Source organism: Canis aureus, chromosome 26 (genome assembly GCF_053574225.1).
Source record: "Canis aureus isolate CA01 chromosome 26, VMU_Caureus_v.1.0, whole genome shotgun sequence".
Lineage (NCBI taxonomy): Eukaryota > Metazoa > Chordata > Mammalia > Carnivora > Canidae > Canis > Canis aureus.
The window spans coordinates 5,974,330-6,001,216 of NC_135636.1; the positions used below are offsets into that span (position 1 = coordinate 5,974,330).

At 45.7% G+C, this 26,887-nt stretch overlaps 1 protein-coding gene and 2 long non-coding RNA genes across 7 annotated transcripts in view; 2 read left to right on the forward strand and 1 right to left on the reverse strand.

Moving 5' to 3' along the window:
* The window catches only part of LOC144297823 (uncharacterized), a 30,500-nt gene extending 22,505 nt beyond the window's left edge, over positions 1 to 7,995 (forward strand). For all 3 annotated transcript variants that reach the window (XR_013364673.1, XR_013364672.1, XR_013364674.1), the window contains 3 exons: positions 1,133 to 1,349; positions 2,353 to 2,471; positions 7,365 to 7,995. This is a non-coding gene — a long non-coding RNA (uncharacterized LOC144297823). The remainder of the gene's footprint in view (positions 1 to 1,132; positions 1,350 to 2,352; positions 2,472 to 7,364) is intronic.
* The window catches only part of LOC144297824 (uncharacterized), a 48,260-nt gene that overhangs the window by 1,313 nt on the left and 20,060 nt on the right, over positions 1 to 26,887 (reverse strand). For 2 of the 3 annotated variants that reach the window (XR_013364677.1, XR_013364675.1), the window contains exons 2-3: positions 18,817 to 18,903; positions 6,588 to 8,047 (exon numbers count right to left, since the gene is read on the reverse strand). This is a non-coding gene — a long non-coding RNA (uncharacterized LOC144297824). Of the gene's footprint in view, positions 1 to 2,418; positions 2,546 to 6,587; positions 8,048 to 18,816; positions 18,904 to 26,887 lie in introns of those variants that run through there. The other variant, XR_013364676.1, reaches the window with a different exon arrangement.
* On the forward strand, positions 8,286 to 14,841 carry CD93 (CD93 molecule). Its single transcript, XM_077871960.1, has 2 exons — positions 8,286 to 10,379; positions 10,610 to 14,841. The coding sequence occupies exons 1-2, from the start codon at positions 8,443 to 8,445 to the stop codon at positions 10,632 to 10,634; spliced, it is 1,962 nt and encodes a 653-aa protein (XP_077728086.1). The 5' UTR covers positions 8,286 to 8,442; the 3' UTR covers positions 10,635 to 14,841.

A 26,887-nucleotide genomic window follows, 5' to 3' on the forward strand; every position in this document is an offset into this window, starting at 1 on the left:
GAGTCACATGGCTGCAAGTGTCACATTTGCTAGCAATCATAGCTACAGAAGGTGGGGATTATTATTATTCCTGTTTGTACTAAATCGCTTGAGTTTGGGGATGCCAACTGTGGCCAGGCAGCAGTCCGGACCTGGGAAGATGGGGCCCGGCTTTTCTGTGTGCTTGTGGAGGAAGGCGCACGGCTCCTCTCCAGTCCAGGCTCCCAGCTGCAGAGGGGGGTCTAGCACCTGCCTACCGGGTCCTGGGCACGGGCCTGGACCTACCTGGTGCCTGGCAAGTCCTCTATGGATGCTTGAGATGTCTGCCTCTCTAGGTCGCCTATATGCTTCTCGGAAACCCCCAAGTTTTCTTACTCAGCTTCCTGAAGATAATAAAATTCTATCTGTTCAATCTATGGGACCTCCTTTCAAACAATCATTGTATTACTGTTCTCATTTTGTGGAGAATCAACACTTGGAAAGTAAGATCAAATAGATCATTTGTAGTTCTCTAAAATTATATTGTCTAAATAGGGCCCAATTGTTACAACAGCATATTGGAACCACGGAGAATGCTGTAAATGCCAAACGGACCCTGCAAATCGCCCAGCTCAGCCAGGGAAGCATGATTTACTGCCTTCTATTTCATGCGCAGAGCTGCTGCTGGAGATGAAAAGTGTAAAAAGATCCTGCCGAAAAGCACCATTCCTCTTTGTGATTTATCTCTTTCCAAAAGCTGGGGAGCAGCTTTTGCTCCTCAAAGCCAGTTGCCAGGAGGTAAACAGCAGTTAACTTTTAAAACAACATGCAGCCCAGTCAAGTTTTCTATAAATATTGTGCATCATGTTAGAAAGCTATTTACTAAATGTGGAAAAATCAATAATTTTCTAAAGAAGAATGTTTAATCAGCCAAGTAGCCAAACAAGACTTGAAAGCAGGGGAGTCTTTGAAAAAGAAAAGCTCCAAGTCTCTGCCAAATGTAACTGGGTGTTTCTGTCCTTTTCATCCTTTCTTCAATGGGGCCAGGCCTGGAGGTATGGTGCCTGACTTTTCTCTGTCTCCTTGCAATTCCAGTGACAGGGACTCTCGTCTCCTGAGGGTCTGCCCCAGCCCATGCAGGAAGAGTGTACAGCTATTGTCTCCTTATATTTAGTGCTCACAGCATGATGTCATCGTGACTCTTATTGTCCCCATTTCATGGAGGAGGAAACCAACATCTCTGCAGGTGAAGAGGTTGGATCCAATGCCAAAGCCAGAGAATGCCCAACCCAAGGCTCTAACTCTAGTGACAGAGGGAGAGTCTGGATGGTCTCAGCTGCTCAGCATCCTGGTGTGGGGCAGCTCACCTCTTGCTGTTCAGACTGTTGGAGGTATGAACTCATTCAATCCCCTCAGAGCCCCTGGAGATGTGAGGTTGCATTGTCTCCCACTGCAGCTGAGGAAACAGTCACAGAGTGTCGTGCTACACAATGACGAACAGAGCAGTTCAGCTGCTTGCCTAAGGTCACATAGCATAACTGACAGAGTGATAACTGAACTGAGGGTGGATGTATTTTTTTCAACGCAAAAAAGCTGGATGATCTATAACCCCCGTCCCCTCGGGAGAAAGAAGGGTGTTCTTGTGAGGTTTTGCGCGTCTAGGCCTCCCTACCCCAGGCTGGGTCAGTGCGATGGCATGCTCGCTCCTCTGTACCGTGCAGCTACTTTCAGAAATCATCATGTCAGTATCAGTATTAGCGGATTTCCTTTATTTGTTCTTCTGTCTTAAAACAATGTATTTTAAAAGTTGAAGCTTCAGTTAAAAAGAAAAAAAATATTCAGATTCAGTGAAATATCTCTGTTCCCTTGGCTTAAACTTCCAACCACAGATACTCCAAGTGGCCACAGAGAATGACAGAAGACAAGTGCCTTAAGTTCTAGGTGGTCCTTCTACAGACCCTATGCTGTCACTGTTTGCTGAGAATCTGCTGCAGGAGCTGGACACTGAGCCAGCCCACAGTTCCCCTTGACCGAGACCTTGCTCCACAGGTCTGTGGACAGTGTGGTCCTCTTGGGCTGGGGTCTCACTTTGCAACTGGGAATTTCCCAAATAGACCTCCACAGAAAATAGAGTGTTTAAAAGGATATGTGACTATAGGTGCTGACTTGAAGCCGGCATGTATATTATTAAAATGACAGTGACCACCACAATTGTTTAGAACATAGAACAATGGAAGTTTTGTGTTCATGTGTATGTATGTGTGTGTGTTTTTGAGGAGGAGGCTTTTACCATTGACCTTGTTTAGAATTGGTAGGACTTGGCAAAAATAAAAAGACAATAAAAAATGAAACCGTCATTTACTCAGTTTTATTCCTGTTTGACTTTTCCTGAAGATCCTTCAGAATACATGGCTCCTCCTCCCTGGAACACTGTGACCACCACCTCAGCCCCCTGCTTACCTGGGCCACCTTTGGGAAGTGTCCATCCCTTTCCAAGAGAACTGCAGCTGAAAGTGAGTGGCCAGCCAGCTTCCCCTGGTGCCTGTTGTCCCTCTCTTCTGGGGACTGTCTTCTCATTCTCTTCTCTCTGGTCCAAAATCAGGAAGTTCTGAAACCCATGTCCTCATTTTTTTTAAAAAATGTATATTTTATCAAATCTTTCTGAATATTGATAGTTAAAAAACAGGAATCAGCTGAGAGGAGAGGATAGAGATTTCTTTGGCAGATCTTTGAGTATAAGCTGCTTTAGATGTTCCAGAGCAATCATAAACCTAATAGCATGGTATAAGCCCTGAGCCAAGACCCCAAACTGTCTACTTTTATTCTGGAGTTTCAGTGAGTTCTGGGCTTTATTTTTAAATTGTCTAAAAATTTACTTCATACAAAAGAGCGAATATTGTTAAAACGTCCATACTACCCAAAGGAATCTACTCATTCAATGCAATCCTTATCAAAACAATACCAGCATTTTTCACAGAGCTAGAACAAACAATTCTAAAATTCAAACAGAATCAGAAAAGACTCTGAATAACCAAAGTAATGTTGAAAAAGAAAAGCAAAGAAGGAAGCATCACAATGCTTGACTTCAAGCTGTACTACAGAGCTGTGATCATCAAGACAGTGTGGTCCTGGCACGACAACAGACACACAGATCAATAGAACAGAATAGAGAACACAGAAATGTACCCTCAACCCTATGGTCAACTAATCCTCGACAAAGCAGGGAAGACTATCCACTAGAAAAAAGACAGCCTATTCAATAAATGATGTTGGGAAAATTGAACAGCCAAGTGCAGAAGAAGGAAACTGCACTACTTTCTTACACCGTACACAAAAACAAATTCAAAATGGACAGAAGATCTAAATGAGAGACAAGAATCTATCAAAATCCTAGAGGAGAACACAGGCAACAACCCCACTGACCTCGGAAACAGCAACTTCTTAGTACATGCATCACCAGAGGCAAGGGAAACAAAAGCAAAAATGGACTATTGGGACTTCATCAAGATAAGAAGCTTCTACACAGCAAAGGAAACAGTTGACAAAACTAAAAGGCTGTATAGAGTAGAAGATATTTGTAAATGACATATCAGATAAAGGGTGAACATCCAAAATCTCTAAAGAATTTAACAAACTCAACACCCAAAAACCAAAAATCCAGTCAAGAAATGGGCAGAAGATATGAATAGACACTTTTGCAAAGAAGACATACAAATGGCCAACAGACACATGAAAAAGATGCTCTGTGTCCCTCATCATCAGGGAAATACAAATCAAAACCACAGTGAGATACCACCTTACCTTACACTGGTCAGAATGGCTTAAATGATCAAGTCAGGAAACAACAAATGTTAGTGAGGATGCAGAGAAAGGAAAACCCTCTTGCACTGCTGGTGGGAATGCAAGCTGGTGCAGCCATTCTGGAAAACTGTGTGGAGGATCCTCAAAGAGTTAAAAATAGAACTACCCTATGACCCAGCAATAGCACTACTGGGGATTTATCCAGAGTATAAAAAAATGCTGATTCCAGGGGGCACATGCAGTCCAATGTTTATACTGGCACTATCAACAATAGCCAGATTATGGAAAGAGCCCAAATGTCCATTAACTGATGAATGGATAAAGACGTGGTGTGTGTGTGTGTGTGTGTGTGTGTGTGTGTGTGTGTGTTTAATGGAATACTACTCAGCCATCAAAAAGAATGAAATCTTGCCATTTGCAATGACATGGATAGAGCTAGAGTGTATTATGCTAAGTGAATAAGTCAGTCAGAGAAAGACAAATACCATATTATTTCACTCATATGTGGAATTTAAGAAACAAAACAGATGAACATAGGGGAAGGAAAGGAAAAATAAAACAAGATAAAAACAGGAAGCAAACCGTAAGAGACTCTTTTTTTTTTAAGATTTTATTTATTTATTTATTCATGAGAGACACACAGAGAGGCAGAGACACAGGTAGAGGGAGAAGCAGGCTCCCTGCAGGGAGCCCGATGTGGGACTCGATCCCAGGACCCCAGGATCACACTCTGAGCCAAAGGCAGATGATCAACCACTGAGCCACCCAAGTTTTAAGTGAAACATAGACTAATTCCATGAAGGAATTCAGTATGTGAAGTTCAGAATTTTCTCCAAGTCAGCATTCAAACAATCCCCAGTACTTTGTGAGCTCAGCTAAATCCCGCCTGGTAAAAGCAAGCTCTCCTTCCACTGAGCTCACAGGCATCGTTCCCCCCCTCCAAGCCCCCAAATGCTCCTGCCACCTCTTTATGGGCCGGAAGGGACAGCAGGACACCTGGAACTAGAGACCTCAGGCCGTCAGGTGCCAGGAGAGTTAACTCAGCCAAGCTCAGCGGGAGGTGACTGAATGATCAAGAATCAAAATGCAAGTCAGAAGTTGTGAGGCACAAGGGCAGGGGAGATAATCAGCAGAGGAAACTGCACTGTACTTAACAGTCATTGGGTCAGTATGAGGCCACCTGCACAAGTGTGGTTTAGACAGATGGTTCGGTTCCTTGGGTGCCACACAGTGAGGGCAGCAGTGGACCTTGTCCCCGCTCTCTCAATGGTCTGCTTTCTCTCCAGTTTCAGAAGAGAGAAGGATACGCAATTACATGGGTTCACTGTTGTTGACACTAGATTAAGAGAGGCATCCAGAGGCCCTGTTCCCATGTCCTTATTTACAGATGAGGGGGAGCAAGAGCAAGGCTTAGATGGCCAAGTTACTGGAGATAATGAAGTGGAATTCACAAATTTAAGAGCAGGGAGCTTCTTACACTGTACATGGTCTTTCTCACAGTCAGAACTTTACAATACTCCCGGGTTAATGAATGAATAAACAGCACATGTCCTTCCTTCGTTTTCTTCTTTATGATGTCAACACTTGGCTAAGTGAAGAGAAGTTGATTTGGAAGTTCCCATGTGAAAGATGAAGAACTGCCAGCAAAAGAATCCCCTGACAGGGTCAGACTGGTTAATAAGCTTAAGTCACTCATTCCACCCGAGTCCTTAAGCACCAACCAAGCAGTGCGCTGAGTGGATCCTGCAAGATCACAGCAGTTAACTGAGGCTACACAGCCAGGAGTCTACATCAGGAGGAAGATCTTCTGCTATGAGTATATGCCAGGCTGCCTTGCAGACCAAGACAGCATCATCAGATTGATTTTATAAAATGTCAAGAAGTTGCCCGCCTTCTTCTAAAGTAAATAAAACTTTAGAAACGCAGCTTCTCCCAGGCAGAGGTCAACACTGACTCTCCTACCAAGGCTAAGTATACACCTAGCTAGCTGGCCTGCAGTCAGGGGCTCCAGCCTTGCCAGGTCCCCTTGTACCTGGCTACTGCCTCAGCTTCCCAAGGGGGTGAATTCAGAGTCCTAAGGAGGCAGAAAGATCCTCAGCCCCAAGAGGAAGCCTCCCTCCAATTGTTCTCTGGCCTGGGCCCCATTTCTCCACCTTCAGTGGACACTGTCTTCCAGGATCCCTAAGCCCTGGTAGTATAAGCAGACAGCCATGGAGTCCTTCTGGATTCCTCTCATGTCCTCCAGCTCCTACTCCATCCAATGTCAAGAACAGCCTGTTCTGGACCATTATCATTTCCTAAATCTGCTGTCCCTAGTCCAGGGGAACCAGGCCAGCCAAGTCACTGTCATCTGTGCCTGTAAACCTGCAGTTGCCTGCTGAGTGGTTGCCCTGTACCACTGGGGCCATCAGCCTGCTCTCTAGTCTTCTAAATGCAGGTCTTAACATGTGGGCCCCTAGGGATTTCCCATGGATTTCAGAACAAAACCCCAAATCTTCATTGTTTGGGCTCACTGAGCTCCTCCTTCTGGTGGGTCCTCCCTCCCATTTTTCAGGCTCCAGTCTCACGGCCTACCCTTCACACCCTTGTAAATATCACAATCCTCATACCACAGGGCCTTTGTCCATGCTGTTCCCTCATGGAAATCATTCTCCCTCTTGACTATTCCTCCTTTAGATTCTAGCTTCATTGCCATTATCCATCCAAGGAGCCAATCCTAAAGCCCACATCCCAACTAGGGCAGTACCTCTGCTGATGCTCTCAACTTCTCCCTGTGGTAGCCATCATAGCTACAACTGTCCAACATGTTCAAATTCAAGCACTCAGACTTCAAGGGTCCTGAAGGCAGGAGTTCCTGCCTTTAATTCCAGTGCCTAACCCAGTGCATGATAGGGACTTAAATAACATTGCCTGGCTGGTTGGTTGACTGGCTGGCTGACTAGCTTGATGGATGGATGGATAGATAGGTGAGCAGGTGGATAGATGGGTGCGTAAATGGATAGATGAGTGGATGGCTGGCTGGCTGGCTAGCTGGCTGGAAATATGAGTGGGTGGATAGACGGCACTAAAGAGCACAGGAGGATCCTATGGGTTCTGAGAGATGATTCCTGAAGTGTCTCAAATATCTTATTAAAATAAGAAGAACAAAAGGGATACCTCTGAAGGGTCTCCAACTAGAGTCTGAGACACCTCATGCCTTGGAGAGGCTCAAAGCCAGTGAGTTTGTAACCCCCATGACACTCTAACTCAAATCTCTTTGGATGGCATCAGTAGGAGACACTGATGCCATGTTCATAGCCCCTTGGCAGTCCCCTGCCATTCTCCACCTGAGTGTTCCCTCTGTTCAACTAGGTTCTCACTGTCAGCCCAGAGTGTCAAGAATTTGTCATCTCCAGAGAAGAGGGTAGCTGAAAGAGAGCTGCCATAGCCCCGTCTCCATGGCTTGGAAAACTGATGATGTCACCCAGAGTGACAGGGACCCATGGAGTGACCATGGAGACCCAGTGTCACCAGTGTGCTCAGGCACTCTCTGTTGGTCCCTTCCCCCCATTCCCTGTCTGTCTCCCCCTCTCAAATAAATGACTTGTCCCAAATCTTTGTCCTAGGGTCTACTTCTGGGGGAAGCGCCCCAACCAAAGCCAGCCCGGGTGAGTAACACATCTGCAAATGCAGGAAAAGCGCCGTTTGCTTCAAGGGCTTTTGATGAGCTGCTGAGCGGAAGGGGCCTCCTGGTTGCAGCAGAGATTCTCAGAACTCTGGTCCTTCCTGGAAACCCTGAGCCAGGGAGGCAGGAATGCAAGTCCAGGGCCATGAGGCCAGAAACATTTTCCTCTTTTCTTTCTGATGCTTTTTTGTGACCCTGCCACCTCACAATACAATATTTGCACTGTGAAACCCTGAAATCTACCAGATTTCATCCCCTTTGGTTTAACATTCTTTAGGAGCTTGGCATTGTGTTAGATGTTCAGTCATTCCCACGGGCAGTCCCTATTTAAAAACTGCCCATCTATTTTAAAGTTCACGATGGGGGGATAAAAGAAAAAAGACTTCCAAAACCAAAGGGAACATGAGATAGGCAGAAGAAAAATCCAGTTTGCTTCTAAAAAAGGCTGAAAATTATAACCATCCGTGGCCTCAAGTCTGAGATTTTTTTTTTTTTTTTTTCCTCTTCTGGTTGTTTGCAAACCAAAGTGGAATTTTACTTCGGGTTACTAAGTGAGCTTTTTCAAGTTCCTAGTCAAGTTCCGAAAGCCTCCAGTCACTCGGTAGCATGCCATTTCAGTTGCTCCTGCAGAGGGGAAAGACAAGGGAGCCAGATAAAGCAGCGGGTGTCTCTGGGCTGGAGCCCCCTGCCTCCACCCCCCCCCCCCAAGCTGCTGTTATTTCCCCAGCCATTAGCCAGGGACCCTGCGCAGCCGCCTGACCTCCCCTGTGAACAACAAAAGCGTGATGAAGGCAACAGGAGTCAGCGCAGGAAGCCCCGGTATCCGGTAAGAAATAAGAAGTACAGCAGTACAGGATGCGCCTTGGATCAGGGGGATGTGAAAAGCCCTCAGTCTTCGCGGCCCATAGCAGAGCTGCAGGGGCTGAGACCGTCTCACTCGGGGCTCCTCGGAGCTCAGCTGCGCCTGCTGCTGTCGGGGCAGGGCCGCTGGCCTCCTGCCCAGGGGAGCACGGGAGGGGATGGCCACCTCTGCGGCGCTACTGCCGGCGCTGCTGCTCCTGGGCCTCCTGGGGCCGGCGGCGGCGGCGGCGGCGGGTGCTCGCAGGGCGGCCGTGGTGTGCGCGGGGAGCGCCTGCTACACGGCCCACGCGGGCAAGCTGAGCGCAGCCGAGGCCCAGCTTCACTGCAGCAGGAACGGGGGCAACCTGGCCACGGTGAGGACTGAGGCGGAGGCCTGGCACGTGCAGCGGGCCCTGGCCCAACTCCTGCAGTCAGAGGCCGGCCTGGAAGCAAGGAACCGCAAGTTCTGGATCGGGCTCCAGCGCGAGAAGGGCAAGTGCCTGGACCCCAGGCTGCCGCTGAAGGGCTTCAGCTGGGTGGGCGGCGGAGAGGACACGCTCTTCACCAACTGGCACAAGGAGGTCAGGAACTCTTGCACCTCCCGGCGCTGTGTGTCCCTGCAGCTGCCCCTGTCTCCGCAGCCCCAGGCCGGCAGCCTCCCCAAGTGGTCCGAGGGCCCTTGCGGGAGCCCCAGCATCCCCGTAAGCAACATCGAGGGCTTCGTGTGCAAGTTCAGTTTCAAGGGCATGTGCCAGCCTCTGGCTCTGGGGGGCCCGGGCCGGATCAACTACACTACGCCGTTCCAGGCCACCAGCTCCTCCCTGGAGGTCGTGCCCTTCGCCTCCGTGGCTACCGTGGCTTGCGGGGACGGCGACCACGGTCAGGAGCAGCACTTCCTGTGCAGGGAGAAGGCCCCCGGTGTGTTCGACTGGGGCAGCTCGGGGCCGCTGTGCGTCAGGCCTGGGTTGGTCTGCAGCTTCAATAATGGGGGCTGCCAGCAGGACTGCTTCGAGGGAGGCGAAGGCTCCTTCCGCTGCGGCTGCCGGCCGGGGTTCAGGCTGCGGGACGACTTGGTGACCTGCGAGTCCCGGAACCCTTGCAGCTCCGGCCCGTGCACGGGGGTGGCCACCTGCGTGCAGGGATCCCACCAGGAGGACTTTGAGTGTCAGTGCCCCCCGGGCTACCAGCTGGACGCGAGCCAGCGGGGCTGCGTGGACGTGGACGAGTGCCAGACCTCCCGCTGCCCCCAGGAGTGTGTCAACGTCCCCGGGGGCTTCCGCTGTGAGTGCTGGGTGGGCTACGAGCCGGACGGCCGCGGAGACGGGGCCTGCCGGGACGTGGACGAGTGCGCGCCGGGCCGCTCGCCGTGCGCCCAGGAGTGCACCAACACGGCCGGCTCCTTCCACTGCTCCTGCGCCGAGGGGTACGTCCCGGCCGGGGAGGACGGCGCCCAGTGCCAGGACTTGGACGAGTGTGCAGACCCCGGGCGCGGCCTTTGCGACGGCTTGTGCCTCAACACGGAGGGCTCCTTCCGCTGCGGCTGCCTGCCGGGCTGGGAGCTGGGTGCTGACGGGGTCTCGTGCGCCCCGGGCCCCACCCCGGCCCCGGTGGCCAGCTCTGGGCCTCCCCGGGGGGAGGATGCGGGAGACGGGGCAGCGCAAGGTGTGGCTTCTGCCCCCGGAGCCAGCCCCACCAGGGCCCCCGAGGGCGCCTCCGCGGAGGCGATGGCCACCAAAGGACCCTCCCTCGCACCCACCTACCCCATCACCCTGGCCGCACTGGACGTGCAGGCTCCCAGTGGGCCCCCTGGCGTCCGGATGGAGCCAAGCACGCGTCACCCCAGGGCCACCGCCGGCCGTGGGGAGAATAGTGACGAGGATTTCACGGCCAAACACAGCGATGAGGGCACGGACGGACAGAAGCTGCTGTTGTTCTACATCCTGGGCACTGTGGTGGCCATCCTCCTCTTACTGGCTCTGGCGCTAGGGCTACTGGTCTACCGAAGGCGGAGAGCAAAGAAGCACGAGGAGAAGGAGAAAAAGCCCCAGAACACGGCTGACAGCTACTCCTGGGCTCCCGAGCGAGCTGAGGGCAGGGCCTCGGAGAATCAGTACAGGTAAAGGAGGCCCCAGGTCCCCCAGAGGGGGCGGGCGGGCGGGGGGGGAGGGGGCAGCGCAGGAGGGCAAAGAGCACCACGGAGCAGGCCACGTCCAGGCTGGCAGCCAGACACGCCCTCTAAGGGCACTGGGCCTGCCTGGGGCATGGAGCGTGTGGGTCTCTCCCAGGGCAAAGATGTGCATGGCGGGTCCAGAAGCTTCCCAATGCTGTCCTGGTTGTTTTCCATAGTCCAACGCCAGGAACAGACTGCTGACTCGGAGCCTGGAGGGGAGAGGTCCCCAGAGACACAGACTGTTGGCCATCACCAATCTTTACGCATTGCATCGGAAGGGGGGTGGGATCCGCATCCTTCCAAAAGACTGGACCGGAATCTTAGCAAACAGTTGTAAACATTCTTAAAAGCCTGACCACTTGGAATATACAGGTATTTTCTACGTGTGTGTGGTATTCCTGAAGTGGAAGCAATGGGATGGGATGTCATTTCAGGAATTTTGTGAATATTAACAATTCTCACTCACTTTCCCTTTTCAAATTCCAACATGACTATTGGGTTTCATTTTTCCCACTGATTGTGGATCAGGGGCTTACACGTCAGGTGCTAAGGGGGCTCCTTTTGAACGGCTTCTCTGCTCACTGGAATCATCTAAGAAGAAAAGGTGGCCTGCTAATGCTAATTAGGATTGAAATTATTTGTTCCTCTTAGTAGAACAGAGACTAAATCAATTGTTTAATTATATAAGAAGCTTTTTTGTTGTTGTTAAGGACTGGAAACATTTCTTTATGTTTGCATTCATGCATTTTCCCATCATAAGCCCTGCTGAACTTGATATAGTTGGAATCCTGCAGAATGACCAGAGTATACTGAACTGCTTAGGTAGTAAGAATGCTGAAAGTTTAGAAATAGCATTTCCTAGTTCTTAATGTCTCTAATTGTCTTGGGTTTATTTGCAAGTGAAATCTGGAAAGTGTGGGAGAAGTATGAAGTGAGTTGAGAGTGATTTTGAAAGTAAGTACTCCAAAGAGCTTGAGAGAGAAGCCCTGGGTTTGTTTCACAAATATTTGAATCAATCCACCTAAATGCACTTGCATTAACACATACTTACTATTGATGAGATGAATGAACACAAACTAAAAAAAGCTGGAGACACCTTATCTCTGAGCCAGTGCAGCCCTGAGACACCTCTTATGCCACCTGCCTTCCTTGCGTGCCACCATTTAAATGCTCTGATCATAGGTGGACGAAGCCCTGAGAAATCTCTCATTCTGATTTTTAAGGCTGTGTGAGGGGGACGAGATGCTGAGTTTTGAAAGCTGGCATCATAAGGTATTTTAACATAGCTTGCAGCTGGTGTTGCTTCCTGAGAACATGATCCTGACTCGTGGCTGTAGCTTTCAAGTCAGGGAACGAGAAGGCTGGACTTTGTCCCCGTTTGGCTTGAAAAATGTCACATTTTTCTCTAATTCTTAAAAAAGCAGGGGAGATGGGAGGGGGTAAGAGAATAGCTCAAATCTTTTGCAACCACAAAAACCATTCAAAGCAATTTTAATTTATTTTTAAAAGCGCAGGGATTCACCAATGGTCGGAGCTGTTACAAACTGCCTGACTGGCACTCCGGTCTCCGGTCATCTGCAGGCTTGTTGCTGTCATCGTGCAGAACAGAACAGGAATGTATTTCCTTCTAGGGATTCCAAAGTCTGCCTCTCAGAACCAAGGTGCCCTATTGTTTCTGGTTTTGCCTTAGAAACACATCCGTCCTAGAGGCGGGCACTTGGGGCAGGAAGAGTGGCCAGGTGCACAGCCCTCAGTAAATACCCTTCAGCTAATTTTGAAATGCAGATGCTATATTTCAGGATTTGTTTTTGTTTGTTTTGTTTTGTTTTGTTTTCCCAAGAAAATTGGTAACTGAAGGAGTGGGCATAGGGAAAGATGAAGGTTGTGGAGGACTTAGCAAGGTATCTGGAACTTTTGCTTTTTAAGGACATCCAGTATTATTTAGATTTCCGTTGATATATTGAAGTTTAACACCCAGGGAGACAAAGGCTGTGTCCACTGGCCACAGGACCAGTGGCCGTCAATTGTGTGGAAATGAACCCGGCCGCGGTTCAGATGATCTTAAAGAGTTGGCTAGACACATTGCTGATAGTAGCTGTGCTTACACGAAATAAATGCAAATTCAAAAGCTTTACCTCCAGGCTTTTACCATTCTATCTTATCGTTAGAGGAAGGAGACATTCCTATTCTAGGCTTTGCCTAGAATCTGCCCCTTCCTGAACTAATGAGCCCTACTTTTTCTCTCAGCCGCTCTGACCAGTGACCAAGAGCCTGGAATTGGATGACCTCAGGCAGTGAACCTGATGAAAACCACTGGCCTCAAACAAATACTCTTGTCCCATTTGATACCACTGTCTTGATATCTCTGTCATTCTCTGAGGATGTGAATCCTTGTCTGGGGAGATAGGCACCCACTGGCCATGGGCAAGCTGTCCTTTTATCCAGATGTTCCCCAGGCGGCTCTGCCGTGACACAGTGAGAAGTGGAGGGGATGGAATATGGTAGAGGTAGGCTCTGGCACGCACAGACTCCTCCCTGCGTCCCTGGGCTGGGCAGGGGCAGACCAGGTGCTGTTCTATCCCCTGGCTTCCAGGCAGCAGAACAGCAGGGACAATGGACAAAGGGAGGCATCTCCGACTTGGCAACAAGTGCAAAGTCAACAGAGATTTTTGTCCAAATAGAATTTCCCATAGTTCGATAATGCTCTTGGAAAAACTATATTCAGAACAAACCCATCCTCTCCTCTCTCTCCATCTCCCAACGCAGATAATTTAAGGGGAGGATGCCTCCTACAATACACAGCCCACTATGCTCCTTTCTGAATTTCAGGGATGATCACTGATCTTTTTTCTTGTTCATTTGCATACATGATGCAGGACAGGCCCCACCCTGGAATCTGAGGAGTGTAAAAGTGCAAAGGTGAAGCACTTATTTGAAAATGCTTGGAAGTGGTGGACCTGGTGGGGTCTTTTGTAGGGTGCACCCACCACTGCTCAGCATTGTGGGCTTGAGGCAAAAGCGGCCTCGCCCATGTCCCTTTGGTTCACCTACCTGCCTGATTATCACAGTCGTGACATCTGGTGCCACATAGCCGCATGGTGTTTTACCAGCAGCATAAAGTGGGTGACTCAAGTGGGTTTTGTCTTAAGGACAGGAGAGATTCAGGCTAATATCCTCCCCGTGATTAGGCAAAAAGGTAGAATAAAAAGTTAAGTGTGTATGTGGGTGTTTGTGTACACAGTACAGGAGGAACTAAGTTGGAAGTGCATCTTTCTCCCTGAAACACACACGTGTGGTGCAATTTTTACATCCCAATCAGGAGCCCCTGTTTGAGCACATCCTGATGGGACCTGGAGTTTTGTCACTGAAAGACCTCCAGAGAATATGGTTGTGATCATTAGCTAATTTTACTTCAACTCTCCTTATCACAAATATTTTTGTGAAAATTAAGAGAACAGAGATGAGATTTGACCCCAAAAAAGTACTACATTCAAAATAGTGCAGTTTTTTAAAGCAAATATAGGACAGCCTTTTCCTATTATTTTTCTCCTTAGTTTCTCCATTGTCTGAATCAGGAAAACAGGAAAGCATGGCTTTCTAGCAGCTACAAAATGGTGTAATGTCCCCTCCATATTTCCATCACCTTAAACAATAGATTTAACAAAGGAATCTGAGATATGATCCCTGAAAACATCTGTCCCTGTCTGGCTGTAAAACCTACTGCTTATGTCTCTGTACTTTGTGGCATTTGTCAACCAAAAAAAAAAAAAAAAGAAGAAGAAGAAGAAGAGGAAGATGATCAAAATTCTCCACGTATTCTGTATTCAAATACCATATTCTGCTTCAGATTCCTGAAACTAATACTTGCTGAAGTGCTTAAAAAAAAAAAAAATAATCATGTTTTGACTTGTTCTTGGCGATCATGCCTGTCTATTTTAGGAAGAAACTGGAATTTCTTTCTCACATTGTTCCTCTCATCTGCAAGGGGGCAAGCGTTTCCTTTCTGCAGATTTTGCCTGCTATTCTGGGCTGGGTTCTTTCTGCATATTTGGCTGAAGCCTGCATTAGGTCATTCACCAGGCCTGATTCTGTGATACTTGATGCAATTGTAAATGTCAGTCATCACTGCACAATTGCTAGATGAGAATGTAAGTCTCTTCAAATCTGTGCATTTGGAATGTGTTCCACTAATTCGGCCATTGTGGGATTTCTCTCCAGGGCTTCTTTCTGTCGCAGGATCGACTCTTTCCCAGGGCTGGGAGGACAGGCTTGGCTGCTGCGTCGGCCTCAGAACTTTGAGAAACTGAGGGGCATCTCAGGTCTGCCTCAACAAGTAGCCTGCTTGTTGTCCTTTGTGTTTTATGTCACATGCCTAACCTAATAAACTCTGAAATGCTTTTGTTGCCAACTTGTTTTAATACATTTTGTAACAACTCAAAATACATGGCAGAACCTGAATCCATGGTCATTAAACGGAGCCATTTCCCTTCTCAAAGAGTCACTTAACCAAAGTACCCTGCCTGCCCCAGTTCTGCATCTTTACCTACCTGGAGTGACACTGACTCCAGGGTACCTCAACTGGGGCTGGGCTTTGTCCAAGGGGACAGGGACATTCAGCGGGACTGGGCTACAGTGCGCCCTCTGCCCTGGCTGCTCGATCCAGCCAGGGCAGACTCCATGCTTCCAGACTTTGTCTTCTGATCCAAGTCTACTCCACCATGCCTCTGTGCCCGTTTGACTCCCTGCATTGTTTTAACGGCACACGGGACACCTGGTGCAGGATTAAATAGGTCCAGTTGGTGTGATGTGAGAACACTGTTCCATGATTATCATAGGAGCATTTGTCACCACTTTGTCAGCAAAGCCTCTTCCGTTTGTTTAACTAATTGGACGGGCAGACCAGATCCCTCACTACTTGGCTACAGGAATCTCACTCTGGCAGGAAGCTGGGGCAGCAGGTGGTCGGATCCGAGTTGCCTGCCTCTCAGACTGCGTGTGTGGGGAAAGCAGGGCCTGGGTAGGGTGAAGTGCTCTGCTGTCAGGCTGTCGGACAAGATACTTGTGATAACCATTTTTTTTCTTAGGGATAAATAAAACTGATCTTTTTAGCCGTCCAATCACTAACGAAATACATTTGGAAATTTTATCTTAATATGAACAGCCATGGCTACCCCCAATACACACACACACACACACACACACTCACACACACACACACGCGCGCGCGCGCGCACGCGCACGCCACAAACAATTCTAACATCCTCTTTCATACTGAAAAACCAGAGGCCAGTGTTTCCTATTTAGGAAAAGCCCATGAATAAAAATGCCAAACATAAACTCCTCTTGGTGACTTTTGTTATCTGCTAACTAAAATAACAAATATTAGATAAATCTTTCAAATACGAATCTTTACAAAGAAATTCAATTCATACAGAGTTATATTTATTGCACAATACAAAGTCCATTTGTAACAGATGACACGTAGATTAAAACACAAGACTCACAGGCCACGGAGTTTAACATGAATCAAATGAACATCAACTTCTCAGCCAACTCCTAAATATATTCAGCAAGAGGAGACAGGGCACAGAAAATAAACTCACAAACTCGAAATCTCAACGAGCCCTTCGCAGCTTCCCTAGAGCCCCCAGGTCATACTCTGAGGAGGAAATGATGGACAGGTATGTGTGAAAAAGTGAGGAAAGGACCATGAAGGAATGGAATAGCCAAGATAACCCACTGGCCATCACTTCCAGGGAGCCTGACTTGATAGAATGGTCTTCACAGGGCTGCACGTGCATGTCCTCACCTGAGCCTCCTGGCATCCAAACCACGACCCCCCCCCGAGCCTCCACCCCACTGTGAAATCTGTTGGGTTTTTATGTGAAGTCTGTCACTGTTGACCTGGATGTTGATCTTCTCTTGTGGTTGAAACTGGTCCAGAGACTCCAACTGTACCATAGGAAGGAAGAAGGAGAGAGAGAGAGAGAGAGAAGGAATGGAAGAAACACAGAGAAGAAAGGAAGGAAAAGAGAGAAGGGAGGGAGAGATGGAGAGGGGAGAGAGAGAACTGGGGGGTGCAGGATGACTCAGATGTGGTCAAGGTCACCGGGTCACCACTCATACATCTCTGTCTCAGTTTGAGATGCTCAGGGGCCATTTGTCCTCGCTGCTGTCTATAACTTCCTGGACCACATTTGCAGAAGACAGAGCTCTATTTCTGTAGAGCTTGGCTGGGGACCAATGTCCCTTGTGTCATGCTCTTCTCACCTCTACCTGCAAAGTACTGCTTATCTCTTCCACTTCATGTTTTATGCCCATCCACATAATTCATAGCACCATGTTTTAACTGGGTGGATGCCTTCTTTGCTGTAGAGATCCTTCTACATCCAAATATAATATGAAAACAATGAAATTTGTGAAGTAGAAGTGAATAATTGTGCCTTTTACCTTGTTTCCCCAGGGTCTTCCTTTCCCCAAAAGGCTATGCCACAAATTAAGTGTTTCACTTCCTTGTCAAAACAGCATCTGCACCCCAAATAGATGACTCCTAGGTGTCCTAGCCCACCTTCTCTGTGTGTCTTGCATGCAGGTTCTGCACGTCGACCACACCAGGCTCATCCATGGACTTTGTCCATGTCATTGTCGCTCATGGTGATGTGGCTTTGCAGATCTCCTCATATTTCTATCCATTTTGCTTCCTACATAAAACTGTATGGTTAAGGGTTTGATGTGAACTTGGCAGATCCTTTATCAACATGAAATAGAACTTTCTGAACATGCTCATATCAATTATATTTTGTCTAAATAATACAACTCTTATGCCTGATTAATCAGTTGCATTTGATAAATACCTTTTCATTTTTAAAAATTAAAAAAAAAATTTCAGCTTCCTTTGTGTCTGTTTTTCTCTTGCGAAAAAACAAAGCTGGATCGTCCACAATAGCCAAACTGTGGAAGGAGCCTCTGTGTCCATCGACAGATGACTGGATAAAGAAGATGTGGTCTATGTATACAAAGGAATATTACTCAGCCATTAGAAAGGATGAATACCTACCATTTACATCCACCTGGATGGACCTGGAGGGTATTATGCTGAGTGAAGTGAGTCAATTAGAGAAAGACAGTTATCATATGGTTTCACTCATATGTGGAATATAAGAAAGAGCTCAGAGGATCATAGAGGGAAGGGAGAGAAAACTGGGAAGTCATCAGAAGGAGAAACACCATAAGAGACTCCAGACTGTAGGAAACAAAGGGTAGTGGAAGGAGAGGTGGGCGGGGAGATGGGGAGACTGACAGGCACTGAGGGGGGCACTTGATGGGATAAGCACTGGGTGTTATACTGTATGTTGGCAAATTGAATTTAAATTTAAAAAGCGAATAGTGAAATCTATCTCCCCCCCCCCACCTTTTAACCAATGAAAGTCTGTCTTTTAATGGGAGATTTACCCTATTCACAGTTACTGAGATTACTAGTAAATTTGCAGTGGTTTATTTTGTATATTCTACTTACATTTTCTTGTGCTTCTATTCTTGCTGTCTCTGTCACTGTCTCTCTCTTTTATCAATTATTGACTTGATTGACATTTCTTTGTCTACTTTTCTCCCTTAATAGTATGGAACTTTGTAAGGTCTGCTTGTATTCTTCAAATGCGTCATCTTAATTTTTTGCCTCATACTTACATCTGTACTTCTCCATGAATATCTAATGTTAATGCATAATTATATCCCTCTCCCTGAAAAAAAGTAAGAACTGCAGCAATCTATGATTTCTTCTCTCTCCTTCTCAAACTACACTAACACTCATCTTGATTGCATCTGGATTTTACTGTTTGACTTCTATACATTTTTATGATCAATGCCTATTTAGATACTATGAATTTTACATGGTCTCCTTTCCCCTACCCCTAATTCTCAGTGCTCTTGGATTTCACAGGAGTGGAGCTAAATACCAAAATACAAGTGTTTTGGTTGTTTGGTTTTTGTCTTTTTCCAAGGAGGTCCTCGCAGAGGACTTGCTGCATCCTTGCATGACTGGAAATAATACTTCTTTCCCTGCTGAATGATGGCTTACCTGGCTAACGATTTCTGTATTACACAAATCTTCCTTGACTTATAGTGGGCTTGCATCTCACAAAGGCCATCATAAATTGAAAATATTGTAAGTTAAAATGCATTTAATACACCTATCCCTTCCCCCCAACATCATAGCTTAGGCTAAGGCCTAACCTCCCGTAAACATACTTGGAACATTTACATCAGCTTACGGTTGGGCCAAATCATCTAACTCAAAGTTTACTTTATAACGTAGTGTTAACTACCTCATGTGACTTATGGAATACTGTACTAAAAGTGAAAAACAGAACTGTTGTCAGCATACCATTTGTTGTCTCTGTTGATCACGTGGCTGACTGGGGGCTGCCCCCACCAGGCACCATGAGAGAGAATCGTACTGCATATCACCAGCCTGGGAAAAGATAAAAAATCAGAGTGTGGTTTCTACTGAATGTGTATTACTTTCACACTGTCAGAAAGTCCCAAACCTAAATCGAATGATTGTAAGTTGGGGACTGCCTGCAGATCGTTGCCCTTTAGACACTTAAGCCCTGGCTTTCTTGCAGGCTGTTCTTGATGTGAAGATTGATGTCCAATGATTATTTTCCTTCATAGGCAATTTATTTTCTTTTCTGCTCTTCCCCTCGAATACTTTTTACCATTTCCTCATTTCCTCATTTCCTTTTACATTCTGAGGTTTCACTTCGGGGGTGGAGATGTGGTCCTTCTCACCCTGCCTGCCCTGGGGGAGCACATCCCATCTCAGGAGGGTGTTTTGTTTTGGCACAGCATGAACTTGAGTGTGTGTGTGTGTGTGTGTGTGCATGTGTGTGTGTGTGTGTGTGTGTGTGTGTGTGTGTGCTTGTGTTGGGATCCCCTGGCGCCCCCTCAGGGCATGCTGAAATCCAGAGAGCTGGGCCTCAGCCCAGAGTTTCTGAGTCAGCGAGTTTGCGGGTTTGCGTTTGCGATGAAGTCCACGAATTTACATTTCTGCTAGCTTTCCAGGTGAAGTTGCTGCTGCCACTGGCCGGGGGACCCCACCTAGAGAGCCTCCACTTTATTAAGTTTGGGGTAATTTTCTTTTCTTACTATTGTGGGTATGCCCTCTTGTCCATTCTGTTGACTCTCTAATTCTGGAAACAATTTTGAGATGATACTCTTCTGTGTCTCCTGACTCTTCCTCCACGTTTCCACCTCTCTGTCCACTCACAGTGGGTCATGGAACTGTTCTCTCCAGCCTCCCAGGGATGCTTGCTCTGCCTTGCTTTTCTCCAAAGCACTGGATGACTTCTAACATAGTGTACACTTTCCTTTCACAGTTATGATGTATTATCTATTGTCTATATTTATATATATGCAGGGTCCACAAGGACAGTGGTCTGGATATGCCCCCAGGCATCTAGACCAGGGTCTGGCATACAGTGGTGCTCAATAAATGTTGAATACATAGCCAGCTAGGGGGATTGGAGCAATATAACAGGCAGGCAGGGTGAGGCTATGCCACCCAGGGTGGTCCTGTTTGTACCTTTGATATCTGTAAACTCTGTTTCCCCTACCAGCAGCCAGAGACCATCAGCTGCTCCCCCCACAATCTACTCATCCCAACCCTGTTTGGCCCATACCCAGACCTTCACTGCAGGTCTCCTGGACTGTTACCACCATGTCTGCCTGAACACCAAGCTCCTTCCCCTCAAGCTCCCAGAAGCACAGCTGGAGACAAGGATTGCAAAAACAAGTACATTACTGGGAAGTAAAGGAATAGTGATAGAGTCACTATGGAAACTTCAGGAAATGTTGCCAAACCTAGCAGAGTCATTCCACCTGTAGGACAATGGAACCAGGGTATTTATCCTCAACTCCCATCCATAATGGGTAAGGGACTGTTCCCAGGGATGGTGATGAGTCATTGCTGGCACCCCTAGAGAAACAAACATGGGGCAGCGGGGCTGGGGAAGCCATCAGGTACAGGGACACAGACACAGGCAATGGGATTTGACTCCACGTATGATAACAAGCCTAAGGACTGAGTACTGACAGCATCCTCACCTGTCCTTAAACCCAGCTGAGATACTCCTTCCTTTCACCTTAAATCATGGCCTGATTTCCTCAGGAGGAAGCTGGGCCCTGAGGAAAGGATTCTCTTTTGGATTGCTCTAACGGTCTTTATCACTTAGTTTCTCGAGTGCTGGCTCAGTGACTACATGTCTCTGTATTCCTAAGGGATTATAAGAAGCTAGAGGGAAGGGACTATATCTTTATCGTGCCTTACACAGTGCTTTACACATAGTTGAGTAGCAAATGTTTTTTTTTTTAAGTTTTTATTCATTTATTTTTAGAGAGAGAGAGTGCAAATAGCAGAGAGAGAGGAAGAATCTTGAGCAGACTTCTCGCTGAGCAGGGAACCCAACACAGGGTTTGATCCCACGACCCTGAAATCATGACCTGAGCCGAAATCAAGAGTTAAATGCTTAACCGACTGAGCCACCCAGGTGCCCCAAGTCGCAAATATTTTTTAAATGAAAGACCAGACGGATATGTTATTTCATGTAACACGTCATGAAATCCATGGAAGGGAAGCCATTCATTTAACTTTTACTACTTACTGGATATGGAAGTAGTACTTATTGGCTGAGAAACAGGCACTATTACTATTCTTACCTTACAGATAAAGAAGCTGACAAATTTGCCCATGGTCACACAGTTGTCAGCTGACGGAATAGGCGTGGAATCTTGTGGTGTTGGTCTTAACCAATGGGTTACCCTGCTTCCCATTAAATTAAATGAGAGCTACAATTCAAACAGTGCCAACCAGCAACAAGCTAGACTGGTTGTCCTCTCAACCTGTTTAAGATAGGAAAGGTGGAGCATTAAACAATAGTGTGTAGCTTTAATAATATCTTATGTCCAAATGGACATACTTAAATTTATGTTTGCCCTCAACTCATGCACACATACACACACACACACAGGTACTAGGGTTGGAGTTGCTCAAAAGCTGCCTGCCATCTCCAGAGAGATTGTGCAACCTGCATCCCACCTGAAGATCTCACACTCACACCTTCATTGGTCCCCATGGTGGTCATCCCTATAATGTCTTGATCAACATGACCTGTTTATGTGCGGAAACTACCCAGATATTCATCAGCAGGTGAATGGATAAAGATTGAGCTTACCCATACAGTACAGTATTATTCCTCGTCAAAGAAGGAAGAAGAAGAAATCTTTTGATATACACAATGACACGGTGAATTTCAAAAGTATGTTTTGCAAAGTAAACAGACACACAAGAGTCCACTTTGCATGATTCCATTTCCTTTTTTTAAAAGATTTATTCCTTTATTTATGAGAGAGAGAGAGAGAAAGAGAGAGAGAGAGAGAAAGGCAGGCTCCATGCCGGGAGCCCGACGTGGGACTCGATCCTGGGACTCCAGGATCACGCCCTGGGCCAAAGGCAGGCGCTAAAGCCACCCAGGGATCCCCGCATGATTCTATTTCTATGAAATTCTAGACTGGGTAACACTATTCTATTGTGCGAGAAAGTAGATCAACAATTACATGAGAGTGAGGGTAAGGAGAGACTGCAGAGGTTCTTGAGGGACTTTCACAGAGAAAAATATTCTCTCTTGATTGGATGGTGGTCACATGAGTGTTTATATGTCAAAACTCATCAAACCATACATGTAAAATGGGTACATTTTACTGTATGTAAATGATACCTCATCAAATTGATTTTATATTTAAGATTTTTATTAAGATTTTATTTAGCGTGATCCTGGAGACCCAGGATCGAATCCCACATCGGGCTCCCGGTGCATGGAGCCTGCTTCTCCCTCTGCCTGTGTCTCTGCCTCTCTCTCTCTCTCTCTCTCTCTCTCTGTGACTATCATAAATAAATAAAAATTAAAAAAAAAAAATCTTTAAAAAAATGGGATCCCTGGGTGGCGCAGCGGTTTGGCGCCTGCCTTTGGCCCAGGGCGTGATCCTGGAGACCCAGGATCGAATCCCACATCGGGCTCCCGGTGCATGGAGCCTGCTTCTCCCTCTGCCTGTGTCTCTGCCTCTCTCTCTCTCTCTCTCTCTCTCTGTGACTATCATAAATAAATAAAAATTAAAAAAAAAATCTTTAAGATTTTATTTAGTTCTTCATGAGAGACTCAGAGAGAGGCAGAGATACAGGCAGAGGGAGAAGCAGGCTCCCCACAGGGAGCCTGATGTGGGACTCGATCCCAGGGGTCCGGGATCACAACCCAAGCGGAAGGCAGACACTCAACCACTGAGCCACCTGGGTGCCCCTGGGAATACTGGGAATTAAAATAAAAAACGTAATAAATGGGCTCCCTGCAGGGAGTCTACTTCTGCCTCTGCCTGTGTCTCTGTCTCTCTTTCTGTGTCTCTTATGAATAACTAAATTTAAAAAATCTTTAATTCTAGTACAGTTAACATACAGTGTTATATTCATTTCAGGTGTACAATATAGTGATTCACCAATTCTAGACATTACTCAGTGCTTATCATGGTAAGTGTGCTTTTAATCCCCTTCACTTCTTTCATCCATTCACACCCCTTCCCTATGGAAACCATCATTAAGTTAATTTTAAAGTCCTGCTTAGTGATGTTATAGATAAAATAAAGGTTTACAAGTTGTGATCTGTATTTTTTATGGAACAGGGAACCATGATTGAATTGAACTTCATTAATTCAGAGGTAATAAAAAGTGAATGACTCTGAAGTTAGCCTTGTAGTGTATGAATTTTCTCCATTGCCTGTATCTTCTGCTCAGCTTGAGAAGGTACCCCTTGGGTGATAAATCCTCTCTCGACCTCCCTCCCAGGCAGCACAGGAATCACTAATCCCCTTCATTTTGCTGACCTCCATCAAAACATTCACTAACATCATGAAGAAAAGGGCTCCCTTTCTGTTCCACGCCCACTCACCTCTCCCTCACACAGAGTCTGGACTTAAAGATTCACATTTTTAGGTTATTTCTTTTACCACTACCTCCTCCCCCACCACCCTCCTGCAAATCATCTAACTACATTTCCTTCTTCGAGATGGTCATAGTCAAACCCTACCCTTGGGCTTTTGGCCATGCATTTTTAGGGAAGCAGCTTTTTACTATGGAAACAACCTTTCACATTATTACAATTCATAAATAAAAACAACCTTAGAAAAGCTCTTGGTTACTACAGATCCCAGTTGGATGTGAAACCAGTGTCAGTAGTAAAGTTGTGGAGGCTTCCATTAGGAGGTTTTTTTCCATTGCACAGAGACCAGATGCCCAGAATCACTTCTTTAATGTTCAGAGAGACTGAATTTGATATTTCATGGTTTGTGGTTGAAATTAAATGTCATTTAACTTCAGCTGCATATTGAAGGTCTTCAACACGAGACATTTATCCTTTCTGAGCATAGGAAAAGATGATTCATTTGGGCCTTGTTATTTCAAAATTCAGAGTCACAAGGTCTGGAATCAACTCACGCATTAGCTGAACAAACAAGAAAACAAACCAAAAGTAAATAAATAAATAAAGGTTGACTGGGGAAATGCGGTTCATGAGAGATTTTCAGCTGAGCCCTGTAGCTTGCTAATAATTCACCTCCTTGGGGACCTTATCTCAATGCTTATATGTGTTTGTCTAAAATAGATATGAATTATAAATAATTCTTACATGAATGCAAATGAATCGATACCTGTTCTGTGTATTTTATTCTGGTTCTACTTGTACGTTGGGTGAACTTGCAATATTTAGCACCCTCCCTCTCCCGCCCCCCTGTAGGGATCCTGATGCAGAACTCGATCCCAGGACCCCAGGATCATGACCCAAGCCAAAGGCAGATGCTCAACCGCTGAGTCACCCAGGCACCCCATAGTCTTTGCTTTAAAAAGCCAGTTATTTTTGAGCGAATTGAGTAAATGTCATCTTTTATACCTATTCACATATTTACCATTTTAGGTGTTTCTGTTTCTTTTTTGTGAAGCCCAGATTTCTATCGGGTTTCATTTCCTGTCACCTGAGAGCTTCCTTTAGCACCAGTATTGAGCACGTCTGCTGGCACTGAATTATCCTAGTTTTCTTTTATCTAAAAATGTGTTTATTTCTCCTTCATCCTTGAAGAATGTTTTATCCAGACATAATATTTTCTGTTGACAATGGCTTTTTTGTTTGTTTGTTTTAGTACTTTAAAGATATCATCCCATTGTCTTCTGGTTTGCATTGTTCCTGATAAGACATCTGTTTGTTTTTCTCTAGCTACTTTCAAGATATTCTCCTTATCATTGCTTTTCATTGATTTAAACTATGAGAAACATAATTATGGGTCTCTCTGTACTTCTGTGCTGGGGGCTCACTACAATTTTTGCACCCGTAAAATTTTAACAAAATTTTGAGAATTTGAGAAATATTTCATCAAATACTTTGTTGTTACATTCTTTTTCTTGTCTGCATCTAAGACTCCAGTTATATACCACTGAAGCTTTGTTTATTCTTTCTGAAACTATCTTTCTGTTCCTCAGACTAATTAATTTCTACTGAGTTATATTCAGGTTCATAAGCTCATTGGCCTACCATTTCCCATATGCTTTTAAGTTCATATATAAACTTTTCATTTCAGATATAGATAGTTATCAGGACTAGAATTTCCTTTTTTTTTTTTTTTTTTTACAGTTTCCATTTCTTTACTGATATTGTTTATGCAAGTGACTATCTTTTTCTTTAGCTTTGTGATTTTAATAGTTTCCTTAAAGTCTTTGTCTGTTAATTACACTATTTGACTCATTTCAACACCTTTTTCTATTGACTGTTTTATTTATTTTAAAATTATGGGTCATTTTTTTTTCCTGTTTGTTTCAGCGGCTGTGTTTTAAATCATAGATGGACTTTGACACATGTAGGAGGCTGTAGTTTGTATAATCTTCCACCATTCTGTGAGTTTGATGTTTGTTCTACTAGGCTGTTAAATTCCTGGTTGATTACATAGAATTTGTGAAGACTTGGTTTCATGCTTTATTAGGGCATGTATCTTTTGCTGTTTTCCCCCTTAATCCTAGAGTAAATTCCTTAGTTCTGGGACATAATCTTTACCTCTAAGGTATGGCTTTTGGGGGGATTTCAGTGAAAAGTGCAAGTGTTTACCAAGCCTTCCTGACTTGGGACTTTAACTTGAAACTCTGTCTTCCCTGTGGTGGTCAGTGGCAGGAATACATGTTCAGCCTTCTCAACCATCTCTTAATTTCCACCAGGCTTTTGGATCCTCCTTCATGCATGCATTTCAGGGGATTAGTCAAAGCTTTAAGTGTTGCTTATATTTAGATGATTTGGGGGCTCGTCCCTGTGGCTTCCTATTTTCTAAGATTACCATCTTAATTTCCAGCTGTGCAAACCCTGCACTCCATTCCTTGACACTTCCAGCCAGTAATACTAGTACTGCCTGCAAGTGTTTTAGTTATCCCACACTCCGTGAATTGGGTATGTGTTCTAAAAAAACATGAATAAACATAAATCTCACCAAAATAATTTCCTTTTTTAAAGAGTTAAGTCTCTGCGGTTTCTGCCTGATTTTGGTCACTCCCCAGTGCCTTCAAATGGCTGCTTTTCATATTTTGCCCAGAGTTATTACTTTTGTTTTTTTACCAGAACCAGACCCTACGCTTGTCATTTTTGAAGGACCCTCCATGTGTGTCATTTATGAAGGGACCCTCCAGGTTGCTCACCAAGCAGTGTTTTTATATTCAGTTGGCTAGAATTGGATGACATGACCATCTTTAGTCCAAGCACTGGAAGGAGGATTACAAAGTAGGTCTTGTGGATTGGGAAGGAGGGTGGCCACAGAGGGTCTGCCACAATACCATGTAAAATATCCTCTAGTTCAGACTTTTCACATCTTCAGACTCACTTTCTTTTCTCTCCCAACAAGACAAACACATGTTCCTATATCTCATCCAAATAAATGAGGTTTGACACAGCAATTTAAAATTAAAACTGAAGACTGAGTCACAGGTATTGTATAGCCTTGATGTGTAGATTCTTGAAGATGATCATATGTCCTCATAAGCTTTAAGTTTTTAGGGCTGTGGATCTTCACAATTCCCAGGCCAGCAAGATCTGGGCAGCAATGTTAATAGCAGTATAGTTGCTGACAACAGCATAAACGGCAACATCGATTTTTCTCGACACTTCCCTATGTCTTCCTGGTTCCACTGCCCATCCTGGGTGTCCATGAACCAGATCCAGAGATTCAGCATAAGCCTGACTGTGTCATCCAGATTGTGTCATCTAACCCTAGGATGTGGCTTTTATCCTCACTTTGAGAGAGAAAAGAAACTGAAACTCAGAGGTCATAGCTATCATGAAAACAGAGCGAAGAGTAGTAATGATTGCTTGGGCTCATCCTGTGTG

Coding starts and splice junctions, on each gene's coding strand:
- CD93 (XM_077871960.1), top strand. CDS start 8,443: ATGGCCACCTCTGCGGCGCTACTGCCGGCGCTGCTGCTCCTGGGCCTC. Junction 10,380..10,609: donor GCCTCGGAGAATCAGTACAG/GTAAAGGAGGCC, acceptor TGTTTTCCATAG/TCCAACGCCAGGAACAGACT.